This window comes from Amphiura filiformis, chromosome 14 (genome assembly GCF_039555335.1).
Source record: "Amphiura filiformis chromosome 14, Afil_fr2py, whole genome shotgun sequence".
NCBI classification, from domain to species: domain Eukaryota; kingdom Metazoa; phylum Echinodermata; class Ophiuroidea; order Amphilepidida; family Amphiuridae; genus Amphiura; species Amphiura filiformis.
In genome coordinates this window covers 13,918,645-13,940,690 of record NC_092641.1, presented here as the reverse complement: position 1 = coordinate 13,940,690, position 22,046 = coordinate 13,918,645, and the positions used below count along the sequence as shown (strand labels likewise).

The 22,046-nt window shown below is 36.8% G+C and overlaps 1 protein-coding gene across 3 annotated transcripts in view; it reads left to right on the top strand.

Moving 5' to 3' along the window:
* The window catches only part of LOC140169753 (ubiquitin carboxyl-terminal hydrolase 2-like), a 58,646-nt gene extending 41,099 nt beyond the window's left edge, over nucleotides 1-17,547 (top strand). For 2 of the 3 annotated variants that reach the window (XM_072193059.1, XM_072193058.1), the window contains 4 exons: nucleotides 657-777; nucleotides 4,010-4,124; nucleotides 9,038-9,146; nucleotides 9,857-9,994. In XM_072193059.1, the coding sequence (XP_072049160.1) occupies nucleotides 657-777; nucleotides 4,010-4,124; nucleotides 9,038-9,086 (285 nt within the window). In that variant the 3' untranslated portion in view covers nucleotides 9,087-9,146; nucleotides 9,857-9,994. Of the gene's footprint in view, nucleotides 1-656; nucleotides 778-4,007; nucleotides 4,125-9,037; nucleotides 9,147-9,856; nucleotides 10,026-11,789; nucleotides 11,880-12,595; nucleotides 12,675-14,668; nucleotides 14,786-15,672; nucleotides 15,803-16,903 lie in introns of those variants that run through there. The other variant, XM_072193060.1, reaches the window with a different exon arrangement.
* Nucleotides 17,548-22,046: the final 4,499 nt, after the last annotated feature.

Sequence of the window (22,046 nt, the reverse complement as noted above, 5' to 3'; positions counted from 1 at the left end):
TGCATACACTTCATGAATCACAATGGTAAAGACAGCATCATGAATCACAATGGTAATAATCCAATTACAATTTAACCATCAAAACCATTTCCAATCTCTTCATATTCGCCATAGAAGTGACATATTAACTACCATAGCAATGAATAACATTTTTGAAATGATCACCCTTATAACAAGCAGGTTGCACTCATCACCTGTGTATGTCTGCAATCATAGATTGAATACAATACCACTCTTTTCAAAGATACTTATTTTACAAGTGTGAGTGACCAGCATTTCTTTGACATCTATGGTTCGAATGCAGAAGTACCGCATGCATGTTATAGTGCAGGGCAACCTATTCAAAAATTGTATTCGTCTTTTGCTAAGGTAGTTAATCCGATTATTATGTCGCTTCTACGGCAAATACAGTCCCTGATCTAAGCCAGGCATATAGCATTGGCGCAGTCACTGATTAGAGGGGACACGAAGGAGCATACCTTAAGAAATGGCTGATTTAGCACAAAAATTTAATTTTGTCTCTCCTGGATATACCTGAAATTAAATATATTTCTGGGGACAACCAACCCCCTCTGCATGGTTACACCACTGGTGACTGGTCTGAACAAATATTGGATTAAATTATTATTAAATTCTCTTCAAATTTTACATTACAGTGTTACCAGAATACAATCTATCAGTGCCTAAGTCACACTGTTAAATTCCGTGAATTCATGGTGCTCAACTCTCACAACGATATCAATCCCAACTCATTAGCTGGAGGAGACATGATCAAAGGTAAGTAAAAACATAGCTTTAAAAAAGCGCAGTGATTTATAGTGCGCTACGGACAGGCACAATGTTGATCCACAAGCCTCAGCACACTTTACAGGTTGTCGCTGACCACTACAGCCCCACATCATTCCATAAACCATTTAACAACCACTCAGGAACTTTGCAGCTCAAGAGCGCACACCCTAGACAATCCACAAATAACCTTCGCAACCAGGATCAGCTCCCCAAGTTTCGTACAGGTTACAACAAGACAATTAGAAGTTCCCTGTCCAGGGGAATTTCAACTCAACTCAATTTTTCCATGTGAGTGTACTAGGCAGCACCAGGGTTCGAACCCGCAACCTCTCGCACCATAGTCGAATGCCTTATCAATTGAGCTAACTTGACTGCTGGTATGGATATAATCAAAACAATTAATTCCTGACCATTTTTGGAATTATACTTTTTGACAATAAACAGATAAAGAGGTTGCAAAAGCTGATAAACGCCATTTTCAAACTTTTTTTAGGCCAAAAAAAAGGTTTGTCTCAGGACCCCGTGCGCATAGCTTTTAAAATGAGACTTAGCGCATAGCGCAAAGCACCAGTGCATTTTTTTTTAATGATAAAAATAATTTTTGTTTCCAAGAAAAGTTACATTTTTGGCACGATCAACTCAGACAAAAATCACAATCGCTTTTTTTTTACTTTTTAAATGTTAAGTGTAAAAGTCTTTTTTGCATGCATTTTATTTAAAATTAAGGGAATGTAACCGTAAACAGTCCAACTATAGTTATAGTTTCAAAGGTCAATATGTACGTCATTTGTGAGTGTAAGTTAGATTTTTTTTTATTGTACAAGAACCCAATTAAATTTAGACGTAATAAAGTCAAGAAAGACTAGGGAAAACGAACCAAAAGAAAAAAACAAACACAATATTAGCTAATTAACTTGAATATAATTTAATTGAGAGTAAAATTGGTTAAATTAGTGTGTGATTAGTATGGAAGTATGGTCTACTAATTAGCCTAACTTATAATATTCTCAGAAATGACTTTTTTCAAAGCCTATTTTGGTATATGAATGGGTCCTTTTTTCAAAATTTTCTCAATTTTTTCGGAAAACAGCCCAATTTTTCCTTAATCTAGCCAAAATTTTCCCAAAATTTTGGGAAAATTTGTAAAAACTAAGACAATTTTGGGTAAATTCGGCCGAAAATTTTGACTTTTGGTAAATGGGTCCAAATTTCTTGAAAAATTGGTATATTTATGGGTTTACTTCCAAAATCTCAGCGGCACGTCCCTACCAAAACCAAACTTGAGTACCCCCCCCGGGTCGCTACACCTCCTCCACAGCGAGTCTATTTCCTTCCCAGCATTAAGGATACGATACACGATTTATCGACAAGTTACTCATTTCGGAATGCGATCATGAATTTTGAAGAAAAAAACAAGTTTCCACAGGCTTTGATGGGGCTCGAACCAACGATTCAATGCCTCATTGGTTATCAGTCCCGTTCTTTACCGCTCGGCCACAGAGGCAGATGAACAGAAGAGTGTAATAATAAAAGATAAATCTCTTAATGCTATCTTTAGCCTTTTATTTACATAAAAATTATGCATTTCGTAAAGATAGATTGGGAGTTTTATGCATAAATAGCACGAACGTTTGGAAAAGGCCTCAAACAAATAATAAAGACACTGATACGATGATGAAATTGCATAAGTTGGGGAATATCTGCGTCACAATGTTTTGTTTTGATTTTAGGAATTTGACCTTAAAATTTACGACGTGACAGTATCATTCGAAATCAACAAAAGATATTTCAGCAGTATATAGCCACATTCTTTCTCTAGAGTGTTTTGAACATGTATGTGAAATAGCTTCAACAATGGTTCGCTGCATAATGGTCAAAACAGCCTTGACCTAAAAAAGGGCGAGAGGTGCCATATTTACGGATTCAGGCTAAATTCAAAATTGGTATAAAACGTTTGGTTTTTGATCGATTACAAAAATTCAGTTTTGTCATTAAATAAAATTGTGTCTGCCGTGAATTACACTACAATTTTTATTTCTGGGGCACTTTGATTTCTTCAAATATTCTTTTATAATGATAGAGTGAATCCCCTGGCCATCTATAATTACGCACAAAAGATCGCCGCCCCTTAAAGAATGCCGGTACCCATTTATATACCTGGGTGGAGAGGAGTAATCGAGATAAAGTACCTTACTCAAGGGCACAACACAATGGCGTCGCTGGGGCTCGAACCTGCAACCTTCCGATTATGAGTCGGAGCCCGTTCCGCTCGGCCACCGTGCTCCCGTAGTAGAGAGTTAACTGGTTTATAACAATATGATCTTAATTTAATTGTGAAATAAAATTGGAAAATGTTAAATAATCATGTGCCAACATACAAAGAGCTTTGTTGCAAAACCCCTTACATCCACTTGAGCAATTTTGAGAATACATCAACAAATCATCAAAAAATCACTGATATAAGGGGGTTTTCAACAAAAGCAGTTTATGGTGGGATGCTCATTCTACCCAAGCATCCCGCCAAAAACTGCTTTTGTTGGTAAAACTCCAGTACTTTTTTGGCCCCCACACATATGTGGGGCCTATCCAGATGATTGCCTGTTTTCCCCCACACATGTGGGGCCTTTGTTATCATCCACATGGTTGCCTGTTTGTTTGTCTGGCTACCTTTGTGTGGGGGCCACCTTAATTACGAACTGCGTAATTCTAGTTTGATGATTTCTGAAAATTGCTCAAGTGGATGTAAGGGGTTTTACAACAAAGCTCTTCGTATATGCTTCTCCTTTCTTGTCAGAAATATAATACATGTAATCCTGTAAATGTGTTTGACTGACTGTATAAAAGATAAACATCATTTTCTTCACTTGCAAGCTACTCAGCACTTAAAAGCTTACATTTCCTACAAGTTCAAGGTCAGATGAAGACAGCTAAAAAAAACCGCAGAGAGATTTCTTGGAAAATTGCAGATTAGATCACTCTGCAGGCCACATAGCTCATTTCTGCTCCAAAGATATCTTGGGGTGTCTTTTAAGACACCCCGTGATATCTTTAAAAATAATTTTAAAATATAATTTTAAAAAATTAAACACATTTTGATATAATTTAAAAATTAAACACATATTGAAAGGTTAACCGAAAATGGTACTGGTATTCGCTCATATGTTATGCAAATGGTTGACTTTTCCTAACCCCACTGTTTTTGCTATTAATTTCTGTACAGAATTTGCCAAACTTGTACGAGAAATGTGGGATAACAGCAAGAAAAAACGAGTTCTGAAGCCAACTGCCTTGAGACGGGTTGTCAGTCGAAATTTAACTTTTTTTGCAAATTATAGGTGAGTACGTGTATGCTTTCAGTTTTTCTGTAATTGGTATGCACATGTACCATGAATAACTGCCTTGTGATTAAATTTTTTACCTGCAGATAGCATAATGTCACCTGCAGTATGTGTTATGTGTATCACTGATCATTCTTTATTAATTAGGTAGCTTATCATTGATTCAATCTTCAGTAGATAGCACATAGTCACTGATTATGTTATATTCTGCATGTAGCATAATATCACCTAATTATGTTATCTTCACTTCAGTAGATAGCATCATTGGACTGATTGTTATCTTCATTAGATAGAATTATCGGACTGATTATATTATGATATCTTCAGTAGATAGCATTATTGGATTGATTGTGTTATCTTCAGTAGATAGCATTATCGGACTGATTGTATTATGATATCTTCAGTAGATAGCATTATCGGACTGATTGTGTTATGTTATCTTCAGTAGATAGCATTTTCGGACTGATTGTATTATGATATCTTCAGTAGATAGCATTATCGGACTGATTGTGTTATGTTATCTTCAGTAGATAGCATCATTGGATTGATTGTGTTATCATCAGTAGATAGCATTATCAGACTGATTGTTTTATGTTATCTTCAGTAGATAGCATCATTGGATTGATTGTGTTATCTTCAGTAGATAGCATTATCGGACTGATTGTGTTATGTTATCTTCAGTAGATAGCATCATTGGACTGAGTGTATTAACTTCAGTAGATAGCATCATTGGACTGATTGTGTTATCTTCAGTAGATAGCATTATCAGACTGATTGTGTTTTGTTATCTTCAGTAGATAGCATCATTGGACTGAGTGTATTAACTTCAGTAGATAGCATTATCGGACTGATTGTATTATGATATCTTCAGTAGATAGCATCATTGGACTGATTGTGTTATCATCAGTAGATAGCATTGGACTGATTGTGTTATGTTATCTTCAGTAGATAGCATCATTGGACTGATTGTGTTATCTTCAGTAGATAGCATTATCAGACTGATTGTGTTATGTTATCTTCAGTAGATAGCATCATTGGACTGATTGTGTTATCTTCAGGAGATAGCATTATCGGACTGATTGTGTTATGTTATCTTCAGTAGATAGCATTTTCGGACTGATTGTATTATGATATCTTCAGTAGATAGCATTATCGGACTGATTGTGTTATGTTATCATCAGTAGATAGCATTATCGGACTGATTGTGTTATGTTATCTTCAGTAGATAGCATCATTGGACTTTTTGTATTATCTTCAGTAGATAGCATTATCTGATTGATTGTGTTATGTTATCTTCAGTAGATACCATCATTGGACTGATTGTGTTATCTTCAGTAGATAGCATTATCGGACTGATTGTTTTATGTTATCTTCAGTAGATAGCATCATTGGACTGATTGTGTTATCTTCAGTAGATAGCATTATCGGACTGATTGTGTTATGTTATCTTCAGTAGATAGCATCATTGGACTGAGTGTATTAACTTCAGTAGATAGCATTATCGGACTGATTGTGTTATGTTATCTTCAGTAGATAGCATCATTGGACTGATTGTGTTATCATCAGTAGATAGCATTGGACTGATTGTGTTATGTTATCTTCAGTAGATAGCATCATTGGACTTATTGTATTATCTTCAGTAGATAGCATTATTGGACTGATTGTGTTATGTTATCTTCAGTAGATAGCATCATTGGACTGATTGTGTTATCATCAGTAGATAGCATTGGACTGATTGTGTTATGTTATCTTCAGTAGATAGCATCATTGGACTTATTGTATTATCTTCAGTAGATAGCATTATTGGACTGATTGTTTTATGTTATCTTCAGTAGATAGCATCATTGGACTTATTGTATTATCTTCAGTAGATAGCATTATTGGACTGATTGTTTTATGTTATCTTCAGTAGATAGCATCATTGGACTGATTGTGTTATTCTTCAGTAGATAGCATTATCAGACTGATTGTGTTATTCTTCAGTAGATATCATTATTAGACTGATTATGTTATCTTCAATAGATAGCTTTTTTGGACTGATTATGTTATCTTCTGTAGATGTCATGTCACTGATTGCATAATCTGTAGTAGGTAGCATTACATTAAGTCAGTAATGTACAGTGCAAAAACTAATTGAGGAGCCAATGGCTTCTAATATTATCAATTTAGGCGCCCATATTTTGCTCCCAAGGAAAAAATATTAGGCTCCAACAGCTGCCAAAAGGCCAAAAAAAAAAATATTGTTGTGTTGCCCTCAAGTGGAAAAATGGGAAAGTTGGGTCGGGCGGTCGGATTTCTTTTTTTTTCTTTCTTTTTTTTTTTAACCTTCAGATTTTAAAAATCCCCTCAAATATTAAATAATGCTTCTTCAATTAGGGACATTTGTCAATTTTGACTTCTGGATACCTGTTAGACATCAATTAAAGACTAGTCTTTCAATATAATATTAATTTTAAGTGAAAAACATTGATTATTTGAACAAATCTGTAAAAATCATCATTCAAAAAAAAAAAAAAATTGCGACCCTGATTTTTCAGGATTTAGGACCGGACGGTTGAGGGCAACACAACAATTTTTTTTTTTTTTCCTTATGTTGTATTGACTGCACGCATGCAAACCCATGCATTCAATTACACAATCCTGTGTAACAGGGGGGCTTGCCTGTCACAGTCAAAATAATCATAATTTCAAAACTGAACCATATTGGGGTAAATTTGTTTTTTTAATAGATGCACTATCTAATCTGGTACATTATGATACCCCATTGAAGGCAATGTGACTGTAAGAAGCAAAGTTACAAGCATTTAATTAGACGAAGGTCAAGTTTTAAAAGTGACAAACTGGCCTATTCAAAAATCCACGGACTAGACATCTGATTTGAGAGTGGTGAATGGCTAATTTGTGTGTGCTTTTAATTTTAAACAAAAGGAACAAAAGAAAACTGAAACAAAAAGCAGACAAATAAAAAATGTATGTTATGAAAATTGCGGAGAAGTAAGCCCTGAAATAAAAACTGCTTTAAAAAAAGCTTCATTGAAGAAACTGTTGTCTCTTTGTTGCGCTTGTTGGAATCTTTTTGCGCCTTGGCCAGTTTATGTCGCTTTTAAAACAGGACCTTCGTCTATTTAATTGCCTGTAGCTTTACTTCTTGAGATCACATTGGATTTAATGTGGTGTCATAATGTGCAGGATTAGATAGTGCATCTATTAAATAAAAAAAAATTACCCCAATATGGTTCAGTTTTAAAATTGTGATTATTTTTGCAAGTGAAAGGATACTTTTTGGTGCAGTAGGCCTATACATTCTCATTTCAAGTATTTGGGTTCCAAGATGGGCTCTAGTGTTGAAGACCTAAAAAGATGAAAAGCACTAGCCTGGGCAGCTTTCTGGAAACTGGAACGCCTTTGGAGAAGCCCGTCCTGCCAATGGAAACAAAAATCAAGCTGTTCGAGACAATGTGTGTTACTGTCTTTCTGTACGGAAGCAAGTCATGAGTCAATGCCTTTGCAACATCTTGCTACAGAGTCATCTTAAACATCAAGCGTGTGGATCGGATTCCAAATGAAACCATCTACAACCTGACCAACACCACTCCACTGGTTGCCAGAGTCAAGATTCATCCACTCAAATTTCTCGGCAATATACTGCGTCTTGAAGATGGCGAGCCTGTGAAAGAATATGCCCTTTATATTCCACCACTTGGGAAGAGGAACCCGGGACGGCCGCGCACACTGTACTTACAGTATGTCCAGCACCTCCTGGGTGATACTGAAGGAATGCTGCAGCCTAACAAAATTGTTTCGCTTGCCCAAGATCGCAATAGTTGGAGAAAGCTTGTAGTCGCCTGCTCAGCAGCCGACTGATGATGATGACGACGACATTATCATTGAACGCTACACACTGTGTACACAGCATATAGGCCTACAGTATATTATGTTTTCCATAAAATCCCCATCGAGATGTCAGGATAAATGGATATTCATAGCCGTATAGTTCGTACTATAGATGATGTGACTTCTGACGTCAATGCCTGACAGTATGCGCATTACGCATGCATCATCTCAATTTCCATTGTTTTTTGCCTGGCAGTATGTGTGCGCGCATCATATTTTGTTCAGGGCTCGTGTATTAAAAACTCCCGCCACATCACAATAAGACGATTAAACAGTGTAGTGGTTGCATGGGGTTCATTCAAGCATAAAGATATACCAGTCCCTTAATTGCCTTTGTTGATAAACATTGAGGTCACCTCATCTATTGAACGCTACGTTACAGGGGTACTGCTGATTAAAAGCGTCAACAGTCGGTCACCATTTGAGATAGGGATTGAAGGTTTGGTCACACCAGCAAAAATCTAGTCGCCAATACGACTAAAATGGTTACACCGTATAGCCCTGCATTATGTCACTGTTGAGGGCACGGTGGCTCAGTGGATACGGCCTTGGACTCATAATCTGAAAGCTTGCTCGACGTGCGTGGGTTCGAGTCACCGTCCCGCCACCGTGTTGTGCCCTTGGGCAAGCCGCTTTGCCTCGCTTGCCTCACCCCACCCAGGTGCAATGGGAAGCTGTTAGGGGTAGTCACAGTCTTTGTACTGATGAACCCTGCGCCATTTGTAGGCTGCAAATGTGGTTCCGATTATTCTAATCACGGCGGAATACATGTAAAGCGCTTTGAGGCTGTTTACGGCATAAAGCGCTATATAAATATCTACATTTATTTATTTTTATTTTATGTTTTCTTGGGTAGAATGCATTTTCACCAATTATGATATTGTCATTAATTTGATAACATTTTATCACTGATTGTAGCCTAAAAGACAAGATTGCATACCGCTGTAAATAAAATTCAATTATAATTTATATTGGATATTATATACCTTGTTGTTTTTATTACCGGTTTCTTACAGGCAACATGATGCTCAGGAATTCTTATGCATTTGTGGATGCTTTGCATGATGATGTAAACAAAGTGCGTGTGAAACCAAGATATGATACGGATATAAGTGACCATCTCAGGTAAATGGTGGTATCTACAGTGGTGGCAGAATTGTCTCCTTTTCGTTAAATCCCATAAGCCTTTGCTAGTACACCGACTTGCAATGCGCAGTAACGATGGGATAAACGATGGGATCATGTGCGCATCCGCATGACGTCAAATGATAAGTTCTCAGGTGTACTCGCAAAGGCTTATGGGATTTACCGAAAAGATGAATTGGGAGTGGGAGTTGGTGGTACGCTGTAAAATGTGGTAGGATCGAGAACTCAAACTATAAGCCCTTTTGCAATTTCAGATCAAAGTGCATTGTGGGTAATATCCATGAGAAATATACATTGAGGACTTGTCACAGTATTTCAATGAGGATGAACATTATATTTGGTAAAAAACACTTCCTATGTGTGTTTTGCAATAACACTTTGTTTTTGGTGTTGATGTTTTCTGAATACTTGCATATTAGACAAGGAAGGTATTGATGAGCTAGCTAGAAACTGCTGATGTGAAAACAGGAAAGTAAAATCACAGGGGAATCCCTTTCAGATGCGGCGCATCACACGCATGGCCAACGGAGGTGATTGGGTTGTTATCGCTTTATCGCTAAACAGACTTGGATGTTGATGCATTTTGAGTTCTGGTTAGCCATCAAGCAGTGCTTGAATAGTTGCCTATCATACTTCAGTTCTCAAATATACACCTAACTAATCGTTTTCCATTTTTGATCCATTTGTAGCGATGAGAACAAGTTCATGGAGAGCTGGAGACGACAAACGTCCCGTGAGAAATCAATCTTAAGTGACCTCTTTGTGGGTGTACAGAGGAGCACCTTGCATTGCATGGACTGTGGCAATCAGCGGTGCACATTTGATGCATTCTGGGATCTTTCTTTGCCCATCCCTGTGGTATGTTGTTGTGTGGTAGTTGTATTAGATGCAAGAATTAGCAGTCCCAGCATGCTTTGTTTTTTTAATGGTTTTGAGTAAGGTTAAAAATAATATCTATTCTTTTTCATATTTTGATGTGACTTTTCTTTGTGAAAATTTCCAGGTGATACTGAGTTGCACTATAAGACATTTAAAATGAATAAACCCAATTTGTGCTGTGTATGTGCAAGGCCCACACAGAGCATTAAAATTGAATTGATTGAACAATTTTATTGAAAATCCTGCAAGTTCTTGGCAATTTGAACCCATAATAGTATGCTTTCTGTGGTATATATCCTGTCGCATTTGCCGAGTGAAATGTGGCTACGTGCATTGTTTTGTGTTGTTCATTTACGCTGTATGTTTTCATCATAGACTGTTTTGTTTGTGTATATTTGATGAGGATGATGCAGCTTCCCTGTGTGTTACTTGTGTTTTTATAATTTATGTGAATTGATTATCAAACGCAACAAATGAGAAACAATAGAAACAATAAGATCTTTCGAACGACCATCAATGCTTGGTTGATCCTTATTGTTTATGAAATCAATTAATTGACTAAGATAACATATGAATCTTAGTATGTATTGATATTTACCAATATAAATTTAGCAGTAATTCTCATTTATTAGTTGTTAGTTCGTTAATAGCAAGCAGCAGAGCAACATCTATAGTCGATCCAAAGATCTAACATTGATGACTTCTTTACACTACGTTCCAATATTCATAATTACCAAACGAGAAATGCAGGTAAATTTAACTTAATGAAAAACAACAAAACATTTACTGACCATGCCATTCGTACTGCTGGTCCAGTATTATGGAATTCATTGCCAAACTCAATAAAAACGGCAAATTCATTGAAACATTTCCGTAAGATATATAAACGTGACTTGATCTCGAAATATGATCAATTCTTGAGCATTGTGTTTCTCATTTGTTTGTTATGCTTTGTTTTGTTTTTACTTCTTTTCATGGTAACATTTCTTTGTTAAAGGGGGTGACTTCCTCTGGCCTTACTGGCCTTCTGGTCATCCCCTCCATAATTCGTTTGTTTGATATTGCCTTTGTATTTTAAAATTGATACTTGTGTGATTTCATGTGAATTATGGGAAAATAAAATATCTTGTATCTTGTATCATGGTTCAGGTGCCTTATTCCATTTAAAATCCATACACCTCTACGGAAGACACGGTTTGACCGCCCACACAGGTGGTGTAGATTTTAAATGGAAGCGCCCACTCATACCCAATCAAAATTCACACTCCTTGTGTGGAAGATCAAAGTCTTGTTTTCCATTCTGTCGGTCCGTGCCACGTCACTTCCGGTTGATGATGCGACTCAAATTTGAGTGAAAACAAGTCCTTGGTTCGATTTTTTCTTGATGATTTCTGTCATTGGTGTTGTTTATATTTCGATCACAAATAGTCAGTGGAATCAAACAAGTTTCTAAGTTTTCAGAGTGGAAGTTACTTACTTGATTTATCGTTTTATATAATGACAAACCGACAATTAAAGTCCATGGTCGAGTGTTGTTTTTCCGAAATTGACGATGTAGCCACTCCAGTCTGGAGTGACTAGTCTCCTTCACAGCCGGTTTCTGTCGTTGATTACAAACCGTGAGCCACGTGAAGCTTGGGCCAAAGACTAGAAGCTGGACCGATAGAATAGGGGGTGTATGGATTTCAGGTTCCTGGTTTTGTCAGAAAGTGGGTAACATTTGTTATTGATTTGATTTTACAGCATTCAACCGATCCAAATCGTAGAATACACCTTGAAGAATGTTTGAAATTGTACTGTGACAAAGAAGTTCTAGATGGTGACAATAAAGTAGTGAGTATGATATAGCATAATACCAAGTTTTTATCTATGATGGATTCCAACTGATCTTCATTTTGTAGTGTGCATCTGGACATCAAGGGTGTATATCGGTAAATGCTTCCTCATTGACTCACTTTACAAACAGGGTCTTTCTCAAACATCATTTTCTTGACTTAAAAAGAGAGCAGGCAGCCTATGACCTAGCAGGACATCAGTCAATGTGAGACAATAAAATGTGAGGATCACAAAGGATACATGCCTGAGAAATACATAATAAACGAAGAAGTGAAGCTCAGACAAACTGGCACTAGAATAAAGGAGAAAAAAATCAGAATCAATCGTTGGGCCACAACAGCTTATGGTGGATCTGCCTACAAGTTTATTCTCTCCCAAGTAAATTAATTATAAAGAGAGTATGTGACTAGGTGGTCTATCTGCTATGGACATCAGTCACTGTGATAAATGCAAGGATCACAAAGGATACATGCCTGAGAAGTATTATAATAAATGAAGAAATGAAGCTCGGGTAAACCGGTACCAAAACAATGGAGAGAAAAAATCAGAACTATTCGAGTTCAACCAGGGAGCACTCAATATTTCATGTTGTTGATTTCACCACCACACGCCACAACAGTTCATAGCGGACATGCAGGCGAATTAAACATGTAATAATTTTATTTGCTTGTAGTATAAAATAAATTAATACTGATATGCTTTATTTTTTACAGACATGTAACTATTGTAGGAAGAGAACAAGTCAACAGAAGTGGCTGCAGATAGAAAAATTTCCACAAATCTTAGTGCTCCGTATCCTTTTATACGATGGCCCAATAAAACATATTACTCTTTTAATATGTTCCAGCTATTCTGTCGGTCGGACATCCAGGCTATCTCTAGTCTCGGGCCCAAACTGCATGTGGCTCACGGTTTGTTGTGAACAACAGAAACCGGCTGTGAAGGAGGCTACATAGCGATGTTGCTGGAGTGGCATTCAATTTCGAAAAAAAACGCCACTCGACCATGGAATTTAATTTTAAGTTTGTCAGTATATAAACGGTAAATCAAGTAAGTTTCTTTCACTCTGAAGACTTAGAAACGGTTGTTTGATTCCACTGACTATTTGCGATCGAAATTTACACAACACCAATGACAGAAATCATCAACAAAAATCGAATCAGGGACTTGTTTTCACTCGAACATCATCAACCGGAAGTGACGTGGCACGGACCGACAGAATATAAAACACTGAAATTTATTTATTTATTCAAACCTCAGATCTTTTTTTCCCCTTTTTTTCCTCTTTTTTTGCACACTTCAACTGCTCAGTGCCAGAAGTGGGTAAGTGCAATATAGCTGCGCTGTCAACATTTGGCAATTTACACACCATATATTGTACTCATCTACACATTGCAGCTACACATGGCAGCTATTGCACTTACCCACTTCTGGCACTGAGCAGTCGACGTGCTCTGTGTAAAAGTATAGGAGCTTTAGAAATGACAGCTCTATTTTTTAGGTGTAGTCACTCACATGCATGAATTTAATATGATCAAGAGCCAATAATAACTTGATCTGTTAACAGATATTAATCAACGTCTGATCAGTGTAAGTTACTGTTATTAATTGTACCACATACCTCTTAGAGGCTGGAAAGTGGGCAGAAAATTAGACTTAACTGTAAGAGATAACATATCTCTATGGTTTCAAGATAATATATACATTATCATTGCTCACCAGACTATTTTGGAATTATGCATATTTTTATGGGATGAGCAAGGCTCCCGCTAGCCTTCAAAAACTCTGCGTCCGGTCGGACGCACAACTGTAAAACCTGATCGGGAAATGTGCGTCCCACAAAATTTTTGTGCGTCCGTACATGTATATTTTATGTGTTGGGCAACAGGGAATACAATTTTACAAAGCCCCTGATTGCCAGTATTGCATCGCATTACATCGCAGTTTGATGCAAATATTTGACTATTTCCTTTCAGATTCCTGATGAGATTTTAAAGATTTATGTAAATATTATTGTCAATAACAAATTACGTGAATGCAAACTTGCTGACAATGTACGATAGTTTAGAAAGTTGTATTTTTGCTCTCGTGTTTTTGCAAAAGCTTATCACGTCTCGCGCGCTACCGTAAGAATTTTCTGGTGACCCGGAAGTGTTGCAAAATGGGAGTGGTTAAATGTGAAAGGTCAATAACTTGTTTACTGATTGGTCCATTGGTTATGAATATTAATTAAGCTTTATTAGGAGAATTAGGAGTGATCAGTCAACATAATTTTCGTGATTTTTATGATGATGAAGTTGGTAAGCTTATAATCACTCATTTTTGGGCTGAATCAACTTGCGTCCGACTGGACGAACGGGTTGATGAAATTTGTTGAACATTGCGTCCAGCAATACAAAAATGCGCCTGGACGCAAGAATTCAAGCGTCCAGCGGGAGCCTTGGGGATGAGTATAATGTAGTTTTCAAAATGTTATGTGCTCACTGCTCAAACAGCAGAGTCCTCAAGTCTGCAGACTTTGGGCAATTCAAGATGAAATTCATACACCCCCTATGGAAGACACAACCTAAATCTCCCACACCCATTTATAGGTCTATTTGAAATTCACACTCCCTGTATTTCCCCCATGTATTTCATAGTGGGTGTATGTATTTCAACTGGAATAGCCCTATGCACCCACTGAGTGCTCCAGTATTTTCCTGCCCCAATTTCTACTCCTACTGTTGGCATTTTTCTCTTTCATACACATTCATTGAAGTGTTTACCTTGACTAGAAATGATGACAGATTTAAAACGTTTTGTAGAGACTTCAAATACGTACCACATCAAATCAGATAATATCCATAAGAACCTCAGTACTGTGCAATTCCCACTCACAAGACTTTCACTGGAATGTACAACAGGTAAGTTTATATTGTTAATTCTTAAACACATGAGAATGTTCCTGCAACCTTATTGCCGGGCCTTATTGGTTCTTACCCATGTAATATGACACATTATAAAACATTTTAGCGTGTTGGTGTCGATGCGATACTCATACTCGAAGCTAGCTCAAATGTTTCTATTAATGCACTGACCCATCTTTGGGGATCTCAATGCATTACTACATACCAATACACTAGAATTGAGCACCAAACTGAATGATTGAGCCAAGTTGACTACTAGTTTTTCTTTTGTAAGGTTTCCTCACTACTTATAAAATATGTAAGCTAAAAGCTTATAAAAGGCAAATAATTAAGTTATTTCTAATATTTCAATAAGTTTTATGGAGCAATATATACAAATTATTGTTTACAGATCAATTGCAATGCAAAAAAGGACTTTTTCTAACAATAATTGTTAAGTAGAAAACTTTTCATCAGCCTCATCACAAGCTGTCAAAAGCATGTTCCATTCGAAATTTTGGAAATCTCGGACTGCACTTGAACTAAGCATGAGAACTGAGATGACAGCCGAACCCCCCATTGACGATGCATGTGATGAACCACATCTGAAAGGGATTCCCCACAATTTTTCATTCCTGTTTTCATTCTGGTAGTTTCTAGCTAGCTCATCAATACTTTCCTTGTCTTATGCAAGTGTTCAGAAGGCATCAAGACCTGAAGATATGAAAAACACGTGTAGGAAGTGTTCTAGTGTGAATAAAGCTTGCCCGCATTGAAATACTGTAGCGAGTCCACAATGTAATATCTCCAAAGCAATGAATGTAGCACATGTGCAGTCCTAGATTTCCAAAAATGCAAAAGGGCTTATTGGTATGTGATGTTTTGTGATATTTGTATCTTTTTAGACAAAGAAATTCCGCCTACTTATAACTGCTATGCAGTAGCAAACCACTGTGGCAACAGGGGAGGAGGGCATTACACAGCATTTTGTAGACATTCAACAGAAGATAAATGGATCATGTATAGTGATGAAAGGTAAGGCCGGCTTACACAATTTGTTTGTCATAACCTCTAATGTGTGCTGAGGCTTGTAGATCACCGGTTAGGCGTTGTGCCTGTGCGTAGCGCACTAAATTATAAATCAATGCGCTTTTTCTTTTTTTTTTTACATTTTATGGCACAACAGGCTTTAAAAATATGGGTAGGTAGGCGGGACATTTTTGTAAGAATATCCTAAATATTGTTTCCTCCCATAAATTATGGTAGGCTGGGATAAGTTATTAATACCTTTTTTTTTCTTGTTCTAAATTTGGTATGAAGGTGGGGAAGGAATGAGGGAATGCATCCAACCACTTAGAAATTTTAAATGCAAATCATAATTTACTTTGAATTAAAAATTAAAGGTTTCATGAATGCTCAAGTTGTTCTTGCTCTTAATTCAAGAGAGAACAATGTTGACTAATAGCTGGTAGCTGAATCTAATAGCTTGAGGAAGGGTCAAGTGAGAATAGGAGTGGCTAAAACAGTCTGCAATGGTGTTAGAATTCTTTTAAGCTGATTTCAGCTTTTTTGGTTTTGATTTTCAGCATTCTTGCCCAGTTGTTCTGTGCAAAAGTATCTAGGATCTCTTCAAATTTCAGCTGTTTTTGCAAGCTGTTATCAGCTGTTTCAGCTCTTTTTATACTATAGGGCAGGCCTTCTCAACTGGCGGTGTGCGTGCCACTTGTGGCGCTTGGAGTCAGTCGAAGTGGCGCACAAAATGGCGCATGGTAATTTTAATAATTTTTTCACATAAATCTTGAACAAGAAAGGGGCGGAAATACCCAATCTGGCCCTTTTAAAAAACCTTAAAATCCAGGAGCTTCCGGGGGCACTGTCCCCTGGACCCCCAATAAAGCTTCACCACGGCACCGTACCCAATATGTTCCCGCTCTAACGCACAACGTCCTCAGGATCCCTTACCATGTTGGCACTTCATGATCACTGAAATTTTCCAGTTGGCACTTTAAATAAACTAGTTGAGAAGGCCTGCTATAGGGGGTGACTCACACCCCTGAATCTGACAAAGAGCTTGCAAAATGTATAAAGTATGTTGATGTCTTGATACAATTTTTTCTATTTCCCATTTGTTTTCAGGGTGTCATCTTTAAGCAGCTTGACTTCTGTTGTTTCTGCAAATGCATACATACTTTTCTATGAGCGAACAAATCCAACATCACACTTATAGCAGCTGTACAGCAATTGGTTCTAATATTTGATGGTGTCTTTTGAGAAGAGATGACAAAGAGAGCCGACAAAGAGAGCCTTTTTTACATATGTATAGGATGACAGGGAGATCAGTTGTGAAGACCCTGCTTCATGGAGGAAACTTACTTGGTATATGCTTTACAAAGAGAGTTGTCCTCTTGATGAGCTTCATAAATCTACAGCTGCAATGCCAAGGAGATGTGGTCTTGAAGAGCTTAGATGTAAAGCTAGAATATACAGGTACAGGTATAGCGTAAAAGTGTATAAAACAAGCAGTTTTGGGAGCTGTATGGAAAGTTGCAGTTTCAATGATACATGAAGAGATCACCCTTCCAAACCTTACAATATAGAGACACTCTTAGAGCTAACATAGAGGACTGGATCCCAGGAGCCTACAAGGAAAGCTGCTCAAAAGACATTTCACTCTTCAGATTTTAACAGTTTTCCAGTGTTGCCTCATTTGTATTAGTCTCAGTTCTAAACAGCTCTTGCTCCATCATCAATAAACCAACAGTCTGGTAACATGTCGCCAAACGCTTAAAGTAACAAAGGAGCCTTCTTGACCTGAGACTATTTGTATGATAAGAATAAACCATCAGAGTTATGCTGGTTTCATACTTTCTGTTGCTTGCCGCTTATTAAGCGGCATGACGCTTCATGATGCCGCTTACACTTGTCTGTAAGCGGAGCGGCACACTGCTGAGCCACTCTTGCCACTCAGCACCGCTCCAAAATTGTATTTTGTTCTCATACGTCAGATTGGCACCGCTCCGAGTGGATTTAAATTCAACTCCCATCGGTGCTGCCGCCGCGGCAAAGCGGTGGAGTGATCGATATATCGGTTTGTCGCTGGTCACCGCTAGCATTTCTGGTGCGACTGCGCAGTGAAGTAAAATCATCTTCAGAGCGACAAAGCAGCAAGCGGCAGGGGAGTATTAAACCAGCATAAGAGGTAATGGTATGTTTATCACCACTTTCATTGGTAAGAAAGTGATCGGATTGTTTTAAAATTTTATATCCACCTTACCCAATGGAGTGTAACAATGTTACATTGAAAACAAATTCTGTTTAACAACATGAACTGTTTTCATTACATTTTCAGAAATTTACATTTTAAAAGTGTCTCTTATTCTGATGGAAATTTTGTATTTTTAATATATGTATATATTTACCAGTATGTCTTCCAATGTGCAATATCTGTAAAAGGTTAATTGTTTCAAATAAGACAATTTCAATTATTTATTTAGGAACAAACAAAAAAGATGGATCTCCAATGAAAGAAACTAGATTGGTTGGGTGGGAGGAAGGGATAAAAATCGCAATGACATTTCTGTAAAATTAAATGAAATATTAGACATTGGGACAAACTTTTTGTAAGTAACCTTTGTCATCTAATGTGCTTTCTATCAAAAGTCTTTTCTTTTATTTTAGCATTATAGTATGTGAGAATTACTGAAGATCAAAATATTCATAAAGTCTGTGATCTGTAATAAACTGGCTTTTGTGCTGCTCACAGCCAGGGTTAAAGTTTGTTCGGTTTAAATATAAGGTGGAAAAAATAAGACTCATAACACTATTGATATAGAATGGCGTGCACGCTGTTGGGCTTACGCTAGTTGTGCGTTGTGTAATGCGTGAGTGCAGCGTGACTGGTGCACGCTTATGTGAATTTACATACGCAAGCGTGAGTTGGGACTTTATTGACGTGCGCAGTAACAAAAGCTGAATAATTTCTGCCTTATATAAGCCGAACAAACTTTAGCAAAAGTATAATTTCTGCCATATGACTAGAAATAAACTCGGAGAAAGTAATCCAAGCTAAGAAGTTGCAGTGTCCCATAGAAACCAGTAGATAAAAGTCAGCCACTAAAATCGTCGTGAGACCGTTAAAAATCAATCAATTGGGTGCATTTGGTAATATTTGATTTGGACTTTTGAGCACAATTGAAACTAATTCGGCAGCAAAGAATTGGCAGGTTGCCTCAAATTGTACTATTCTTTGGTTCACCTTAAGTTTGTTAGTGATGTCAATTCTTTTTTGTGGTTGCGCTGGAAGCATGCTGAAAGACTGCCCTTGTACGTGTGCGCTTACGTTCTGCTAGATTAACATTACACGCGCGATTTGATACTGAGACCAGCGAAATACACACTTACGCCACTACCGAACTTGAGGTGAATCGAAATTTAAGTATGGTGTATCAGAGCTCAACAGAAATAGGTGAACATACATGTTGGCATTTATACAGCGCCTTTCACATGTATCAAAGCGCTTTACATTTATTCGGCTGTCTTATAAGAGTAATATCAGCTGCCATACAATGCTCAAGGCATGCTCATGGATAGCGCTCAATGGATCAGATTTATAACAGCTACAAATGCGCCATCCACCAATTGCGAAGCAGAGCCTGTACTGCTGTGCCACCGTGCCCCCAACATAGAGAGAAGAATTTGCAGTAAACATTATTTTCCCCAATTTAGACAAGTTAATGGGATGATGTTCTAGCAATGCATTCGGTTATTATTGCTTTGTTCAAATTTACATTCAATATATAAAGACAATGATAAAGAGAGTTCATAAACTTCAAATCTTTCAGTTTGTTATAATTGAATTAATTTTCTATGTGCAATAGATATTATAAATTGTAGATTTCATGGGTTGCTCAAACAAAATGTACCAAAGATTATGTATGTATGTTTTTATTGATATCAGATTCACATAATGCAAACATTGGCATAATTGACATGATGTCTTTTCGATACAGACACAAAAGTAGAAGTTATGATAGACCTTGAACTTGATTTTGCAAAATGTTGTAACTCACTTTGTACTTGAAGATATCAATGCTATAGGGTCATTTGTTTCTGGATAAGTATGGTCATATGACATAGCCAGGAGGGGACAGGGGCTGGTGCCCTCCCCGCTCATTGTGGCCATTGGTTCATCCAAGGCCGCCGGTACACAAAGATCTTTGGTGAATAAAAATTTGGGTCAACAATAATAGACAATTTTGTGTGCACTGCTTATAAAACTTGAAATATTTGGATTTTTTTAGATTTTAGATTCTTGAGCGCACTGGACCAAAAATATTGGGGTCAACAATTCACAGCTTCCATCGGTAAATAATATTTCTGTTGGTACATTTACAAATTGTGCACCCTCCGGTTCCGAAAACCTGGCTACGCCACTAGTTATTATGTGACTTCATTTTAACCAGAAACAAGCTGCAGTTTATGCATAAAGATGCATAATTGCTCAAACACAAGAACCTCTAAAGTTGTTTTTTTATTACTTTCGTGGTCGGGGTACGCGTTGGTGAATTGCGATCAACGTGATTGCTTACTTTTTCTGTGTGTACGCTCGTAGACGCTTGGCGCACAGCTCGGACCACGGAAGTTTATTGAAAATAACTTTAAATCCATTCAACTTGTGGTGAATTGGAACAAGGTATATTATTTAGAATTTTGTGGTATTGAATTTAAAACTGGTCTATATTTTCTACACATATGTGTACAGTTTAAAGTACTTTGTCTTGTGCAGCTGATAATTTAAAAGGAGCTTACAAAACAGTCCTACAGACTAGCTTCCCAGCAAACACAAAATATCTTTTTTAACAGATTATAAAAACAAAAACATTTTTAAAACAATAAACAGTTTTTAATAAAATCTTTTCAAAATTTTGTCCAAATGTTTTCTTTTTCTTTTTTTTTGCAAACATATAAATCAAAATCTTTTATCAACACAAATAAAATTTTGTTGTAACCTTTAAAAATATTAGTAAACAGTTTTATAACCTTCATATAACATTTTGCAGCAAATTTTGTGCGCTATTTGTAAAATGTCACAAAAATGTTTTGTGTTTGCTAGGTTTGTGTTTTAGCCCATTTTTAAAAGCAAGTTAAGTTATTGTTACTGAATAGATTCATCAGGTTTGAAGATAAATAAATATGAAGATTATTCTCAACAAAACCAAATTTTAATCGCTAGATTGACGGTTTTGCTTTTCATGGTCGAAAAACAGCATATTGATTGATGATCACTTCTTCCGGTTGGATGAATCAGTAGAGGATCAGATAAAATTGGTAGAGTTTGAAAAAATTGTGTATTTATTTGTTATATTGATTTGAAAGGCGTATTGTTTGCACAAATTTGGCCCAAGGGCTGGCCTTATTTTGAGGCCTGCAAATAGATGAATACCTAAGCCAGTAAGGTGACGAAAAAAAACCCCTGTTCTACGGGCGTGACCGACCCAGAATCTGCGTTTTGGAGAATTTTTTTAAAGTTTGCTAAAATTAGGTAAAATCAGCTGATTTGAGGCCAAAATTGATAAATTTTGGCTGAAAATGTTTAGAAAATATGTTTGCAAAAATTCTTTAATTTTTTTTCATATTTGGCAGGTTTTGGTGAAATTTTAGGGTAATTTTAACAAAAACAAAACACCTGACCGACCACCCCTATGTGAAAAGTCCATCCCCTGTAGAACAGGGTTTTTTTTTGTCACCTAAGTAGTAATTGTGACAACTTATCTGTAAAATATTGATGTACATATTTTTTTCTTCCAATTTTTAAAGAAAACATATCATTATGAAAGTGTGCGACAAGGATGTTTTGTCACCCTTATTGAAAATGAAATACCTAAGAATGTATTATGTATTATTATAAATTTTTGCTCAGCGAGTTGAACAAATTATCACCTTGATTAAACCTTAACCATTTGGGTGTTTTTAACAGGTTTTTAAAGTACTCTCTATATTTAATTTAAATAACCCCCATTCGCCACACTCTGTATTTGTGGGTAGGCATGCATGTGCGCGAACATTGAAAAAAAATCAATTTGCATCTCATTATGCAAATTTTTATGTAAAAAATCCTTTTTAGCAGTTTCACAATTTTTAGAGTCATTCTATGAACATATGTATGCACATTTAGTTTACTTGAAATGAAGAACAACCTAATTTTACAATTTTGCGAGTATTTGTTTCATGAGTATATGTTTTCCGAATTCTTCATCAGAATTCACATTCTATTTTTTTT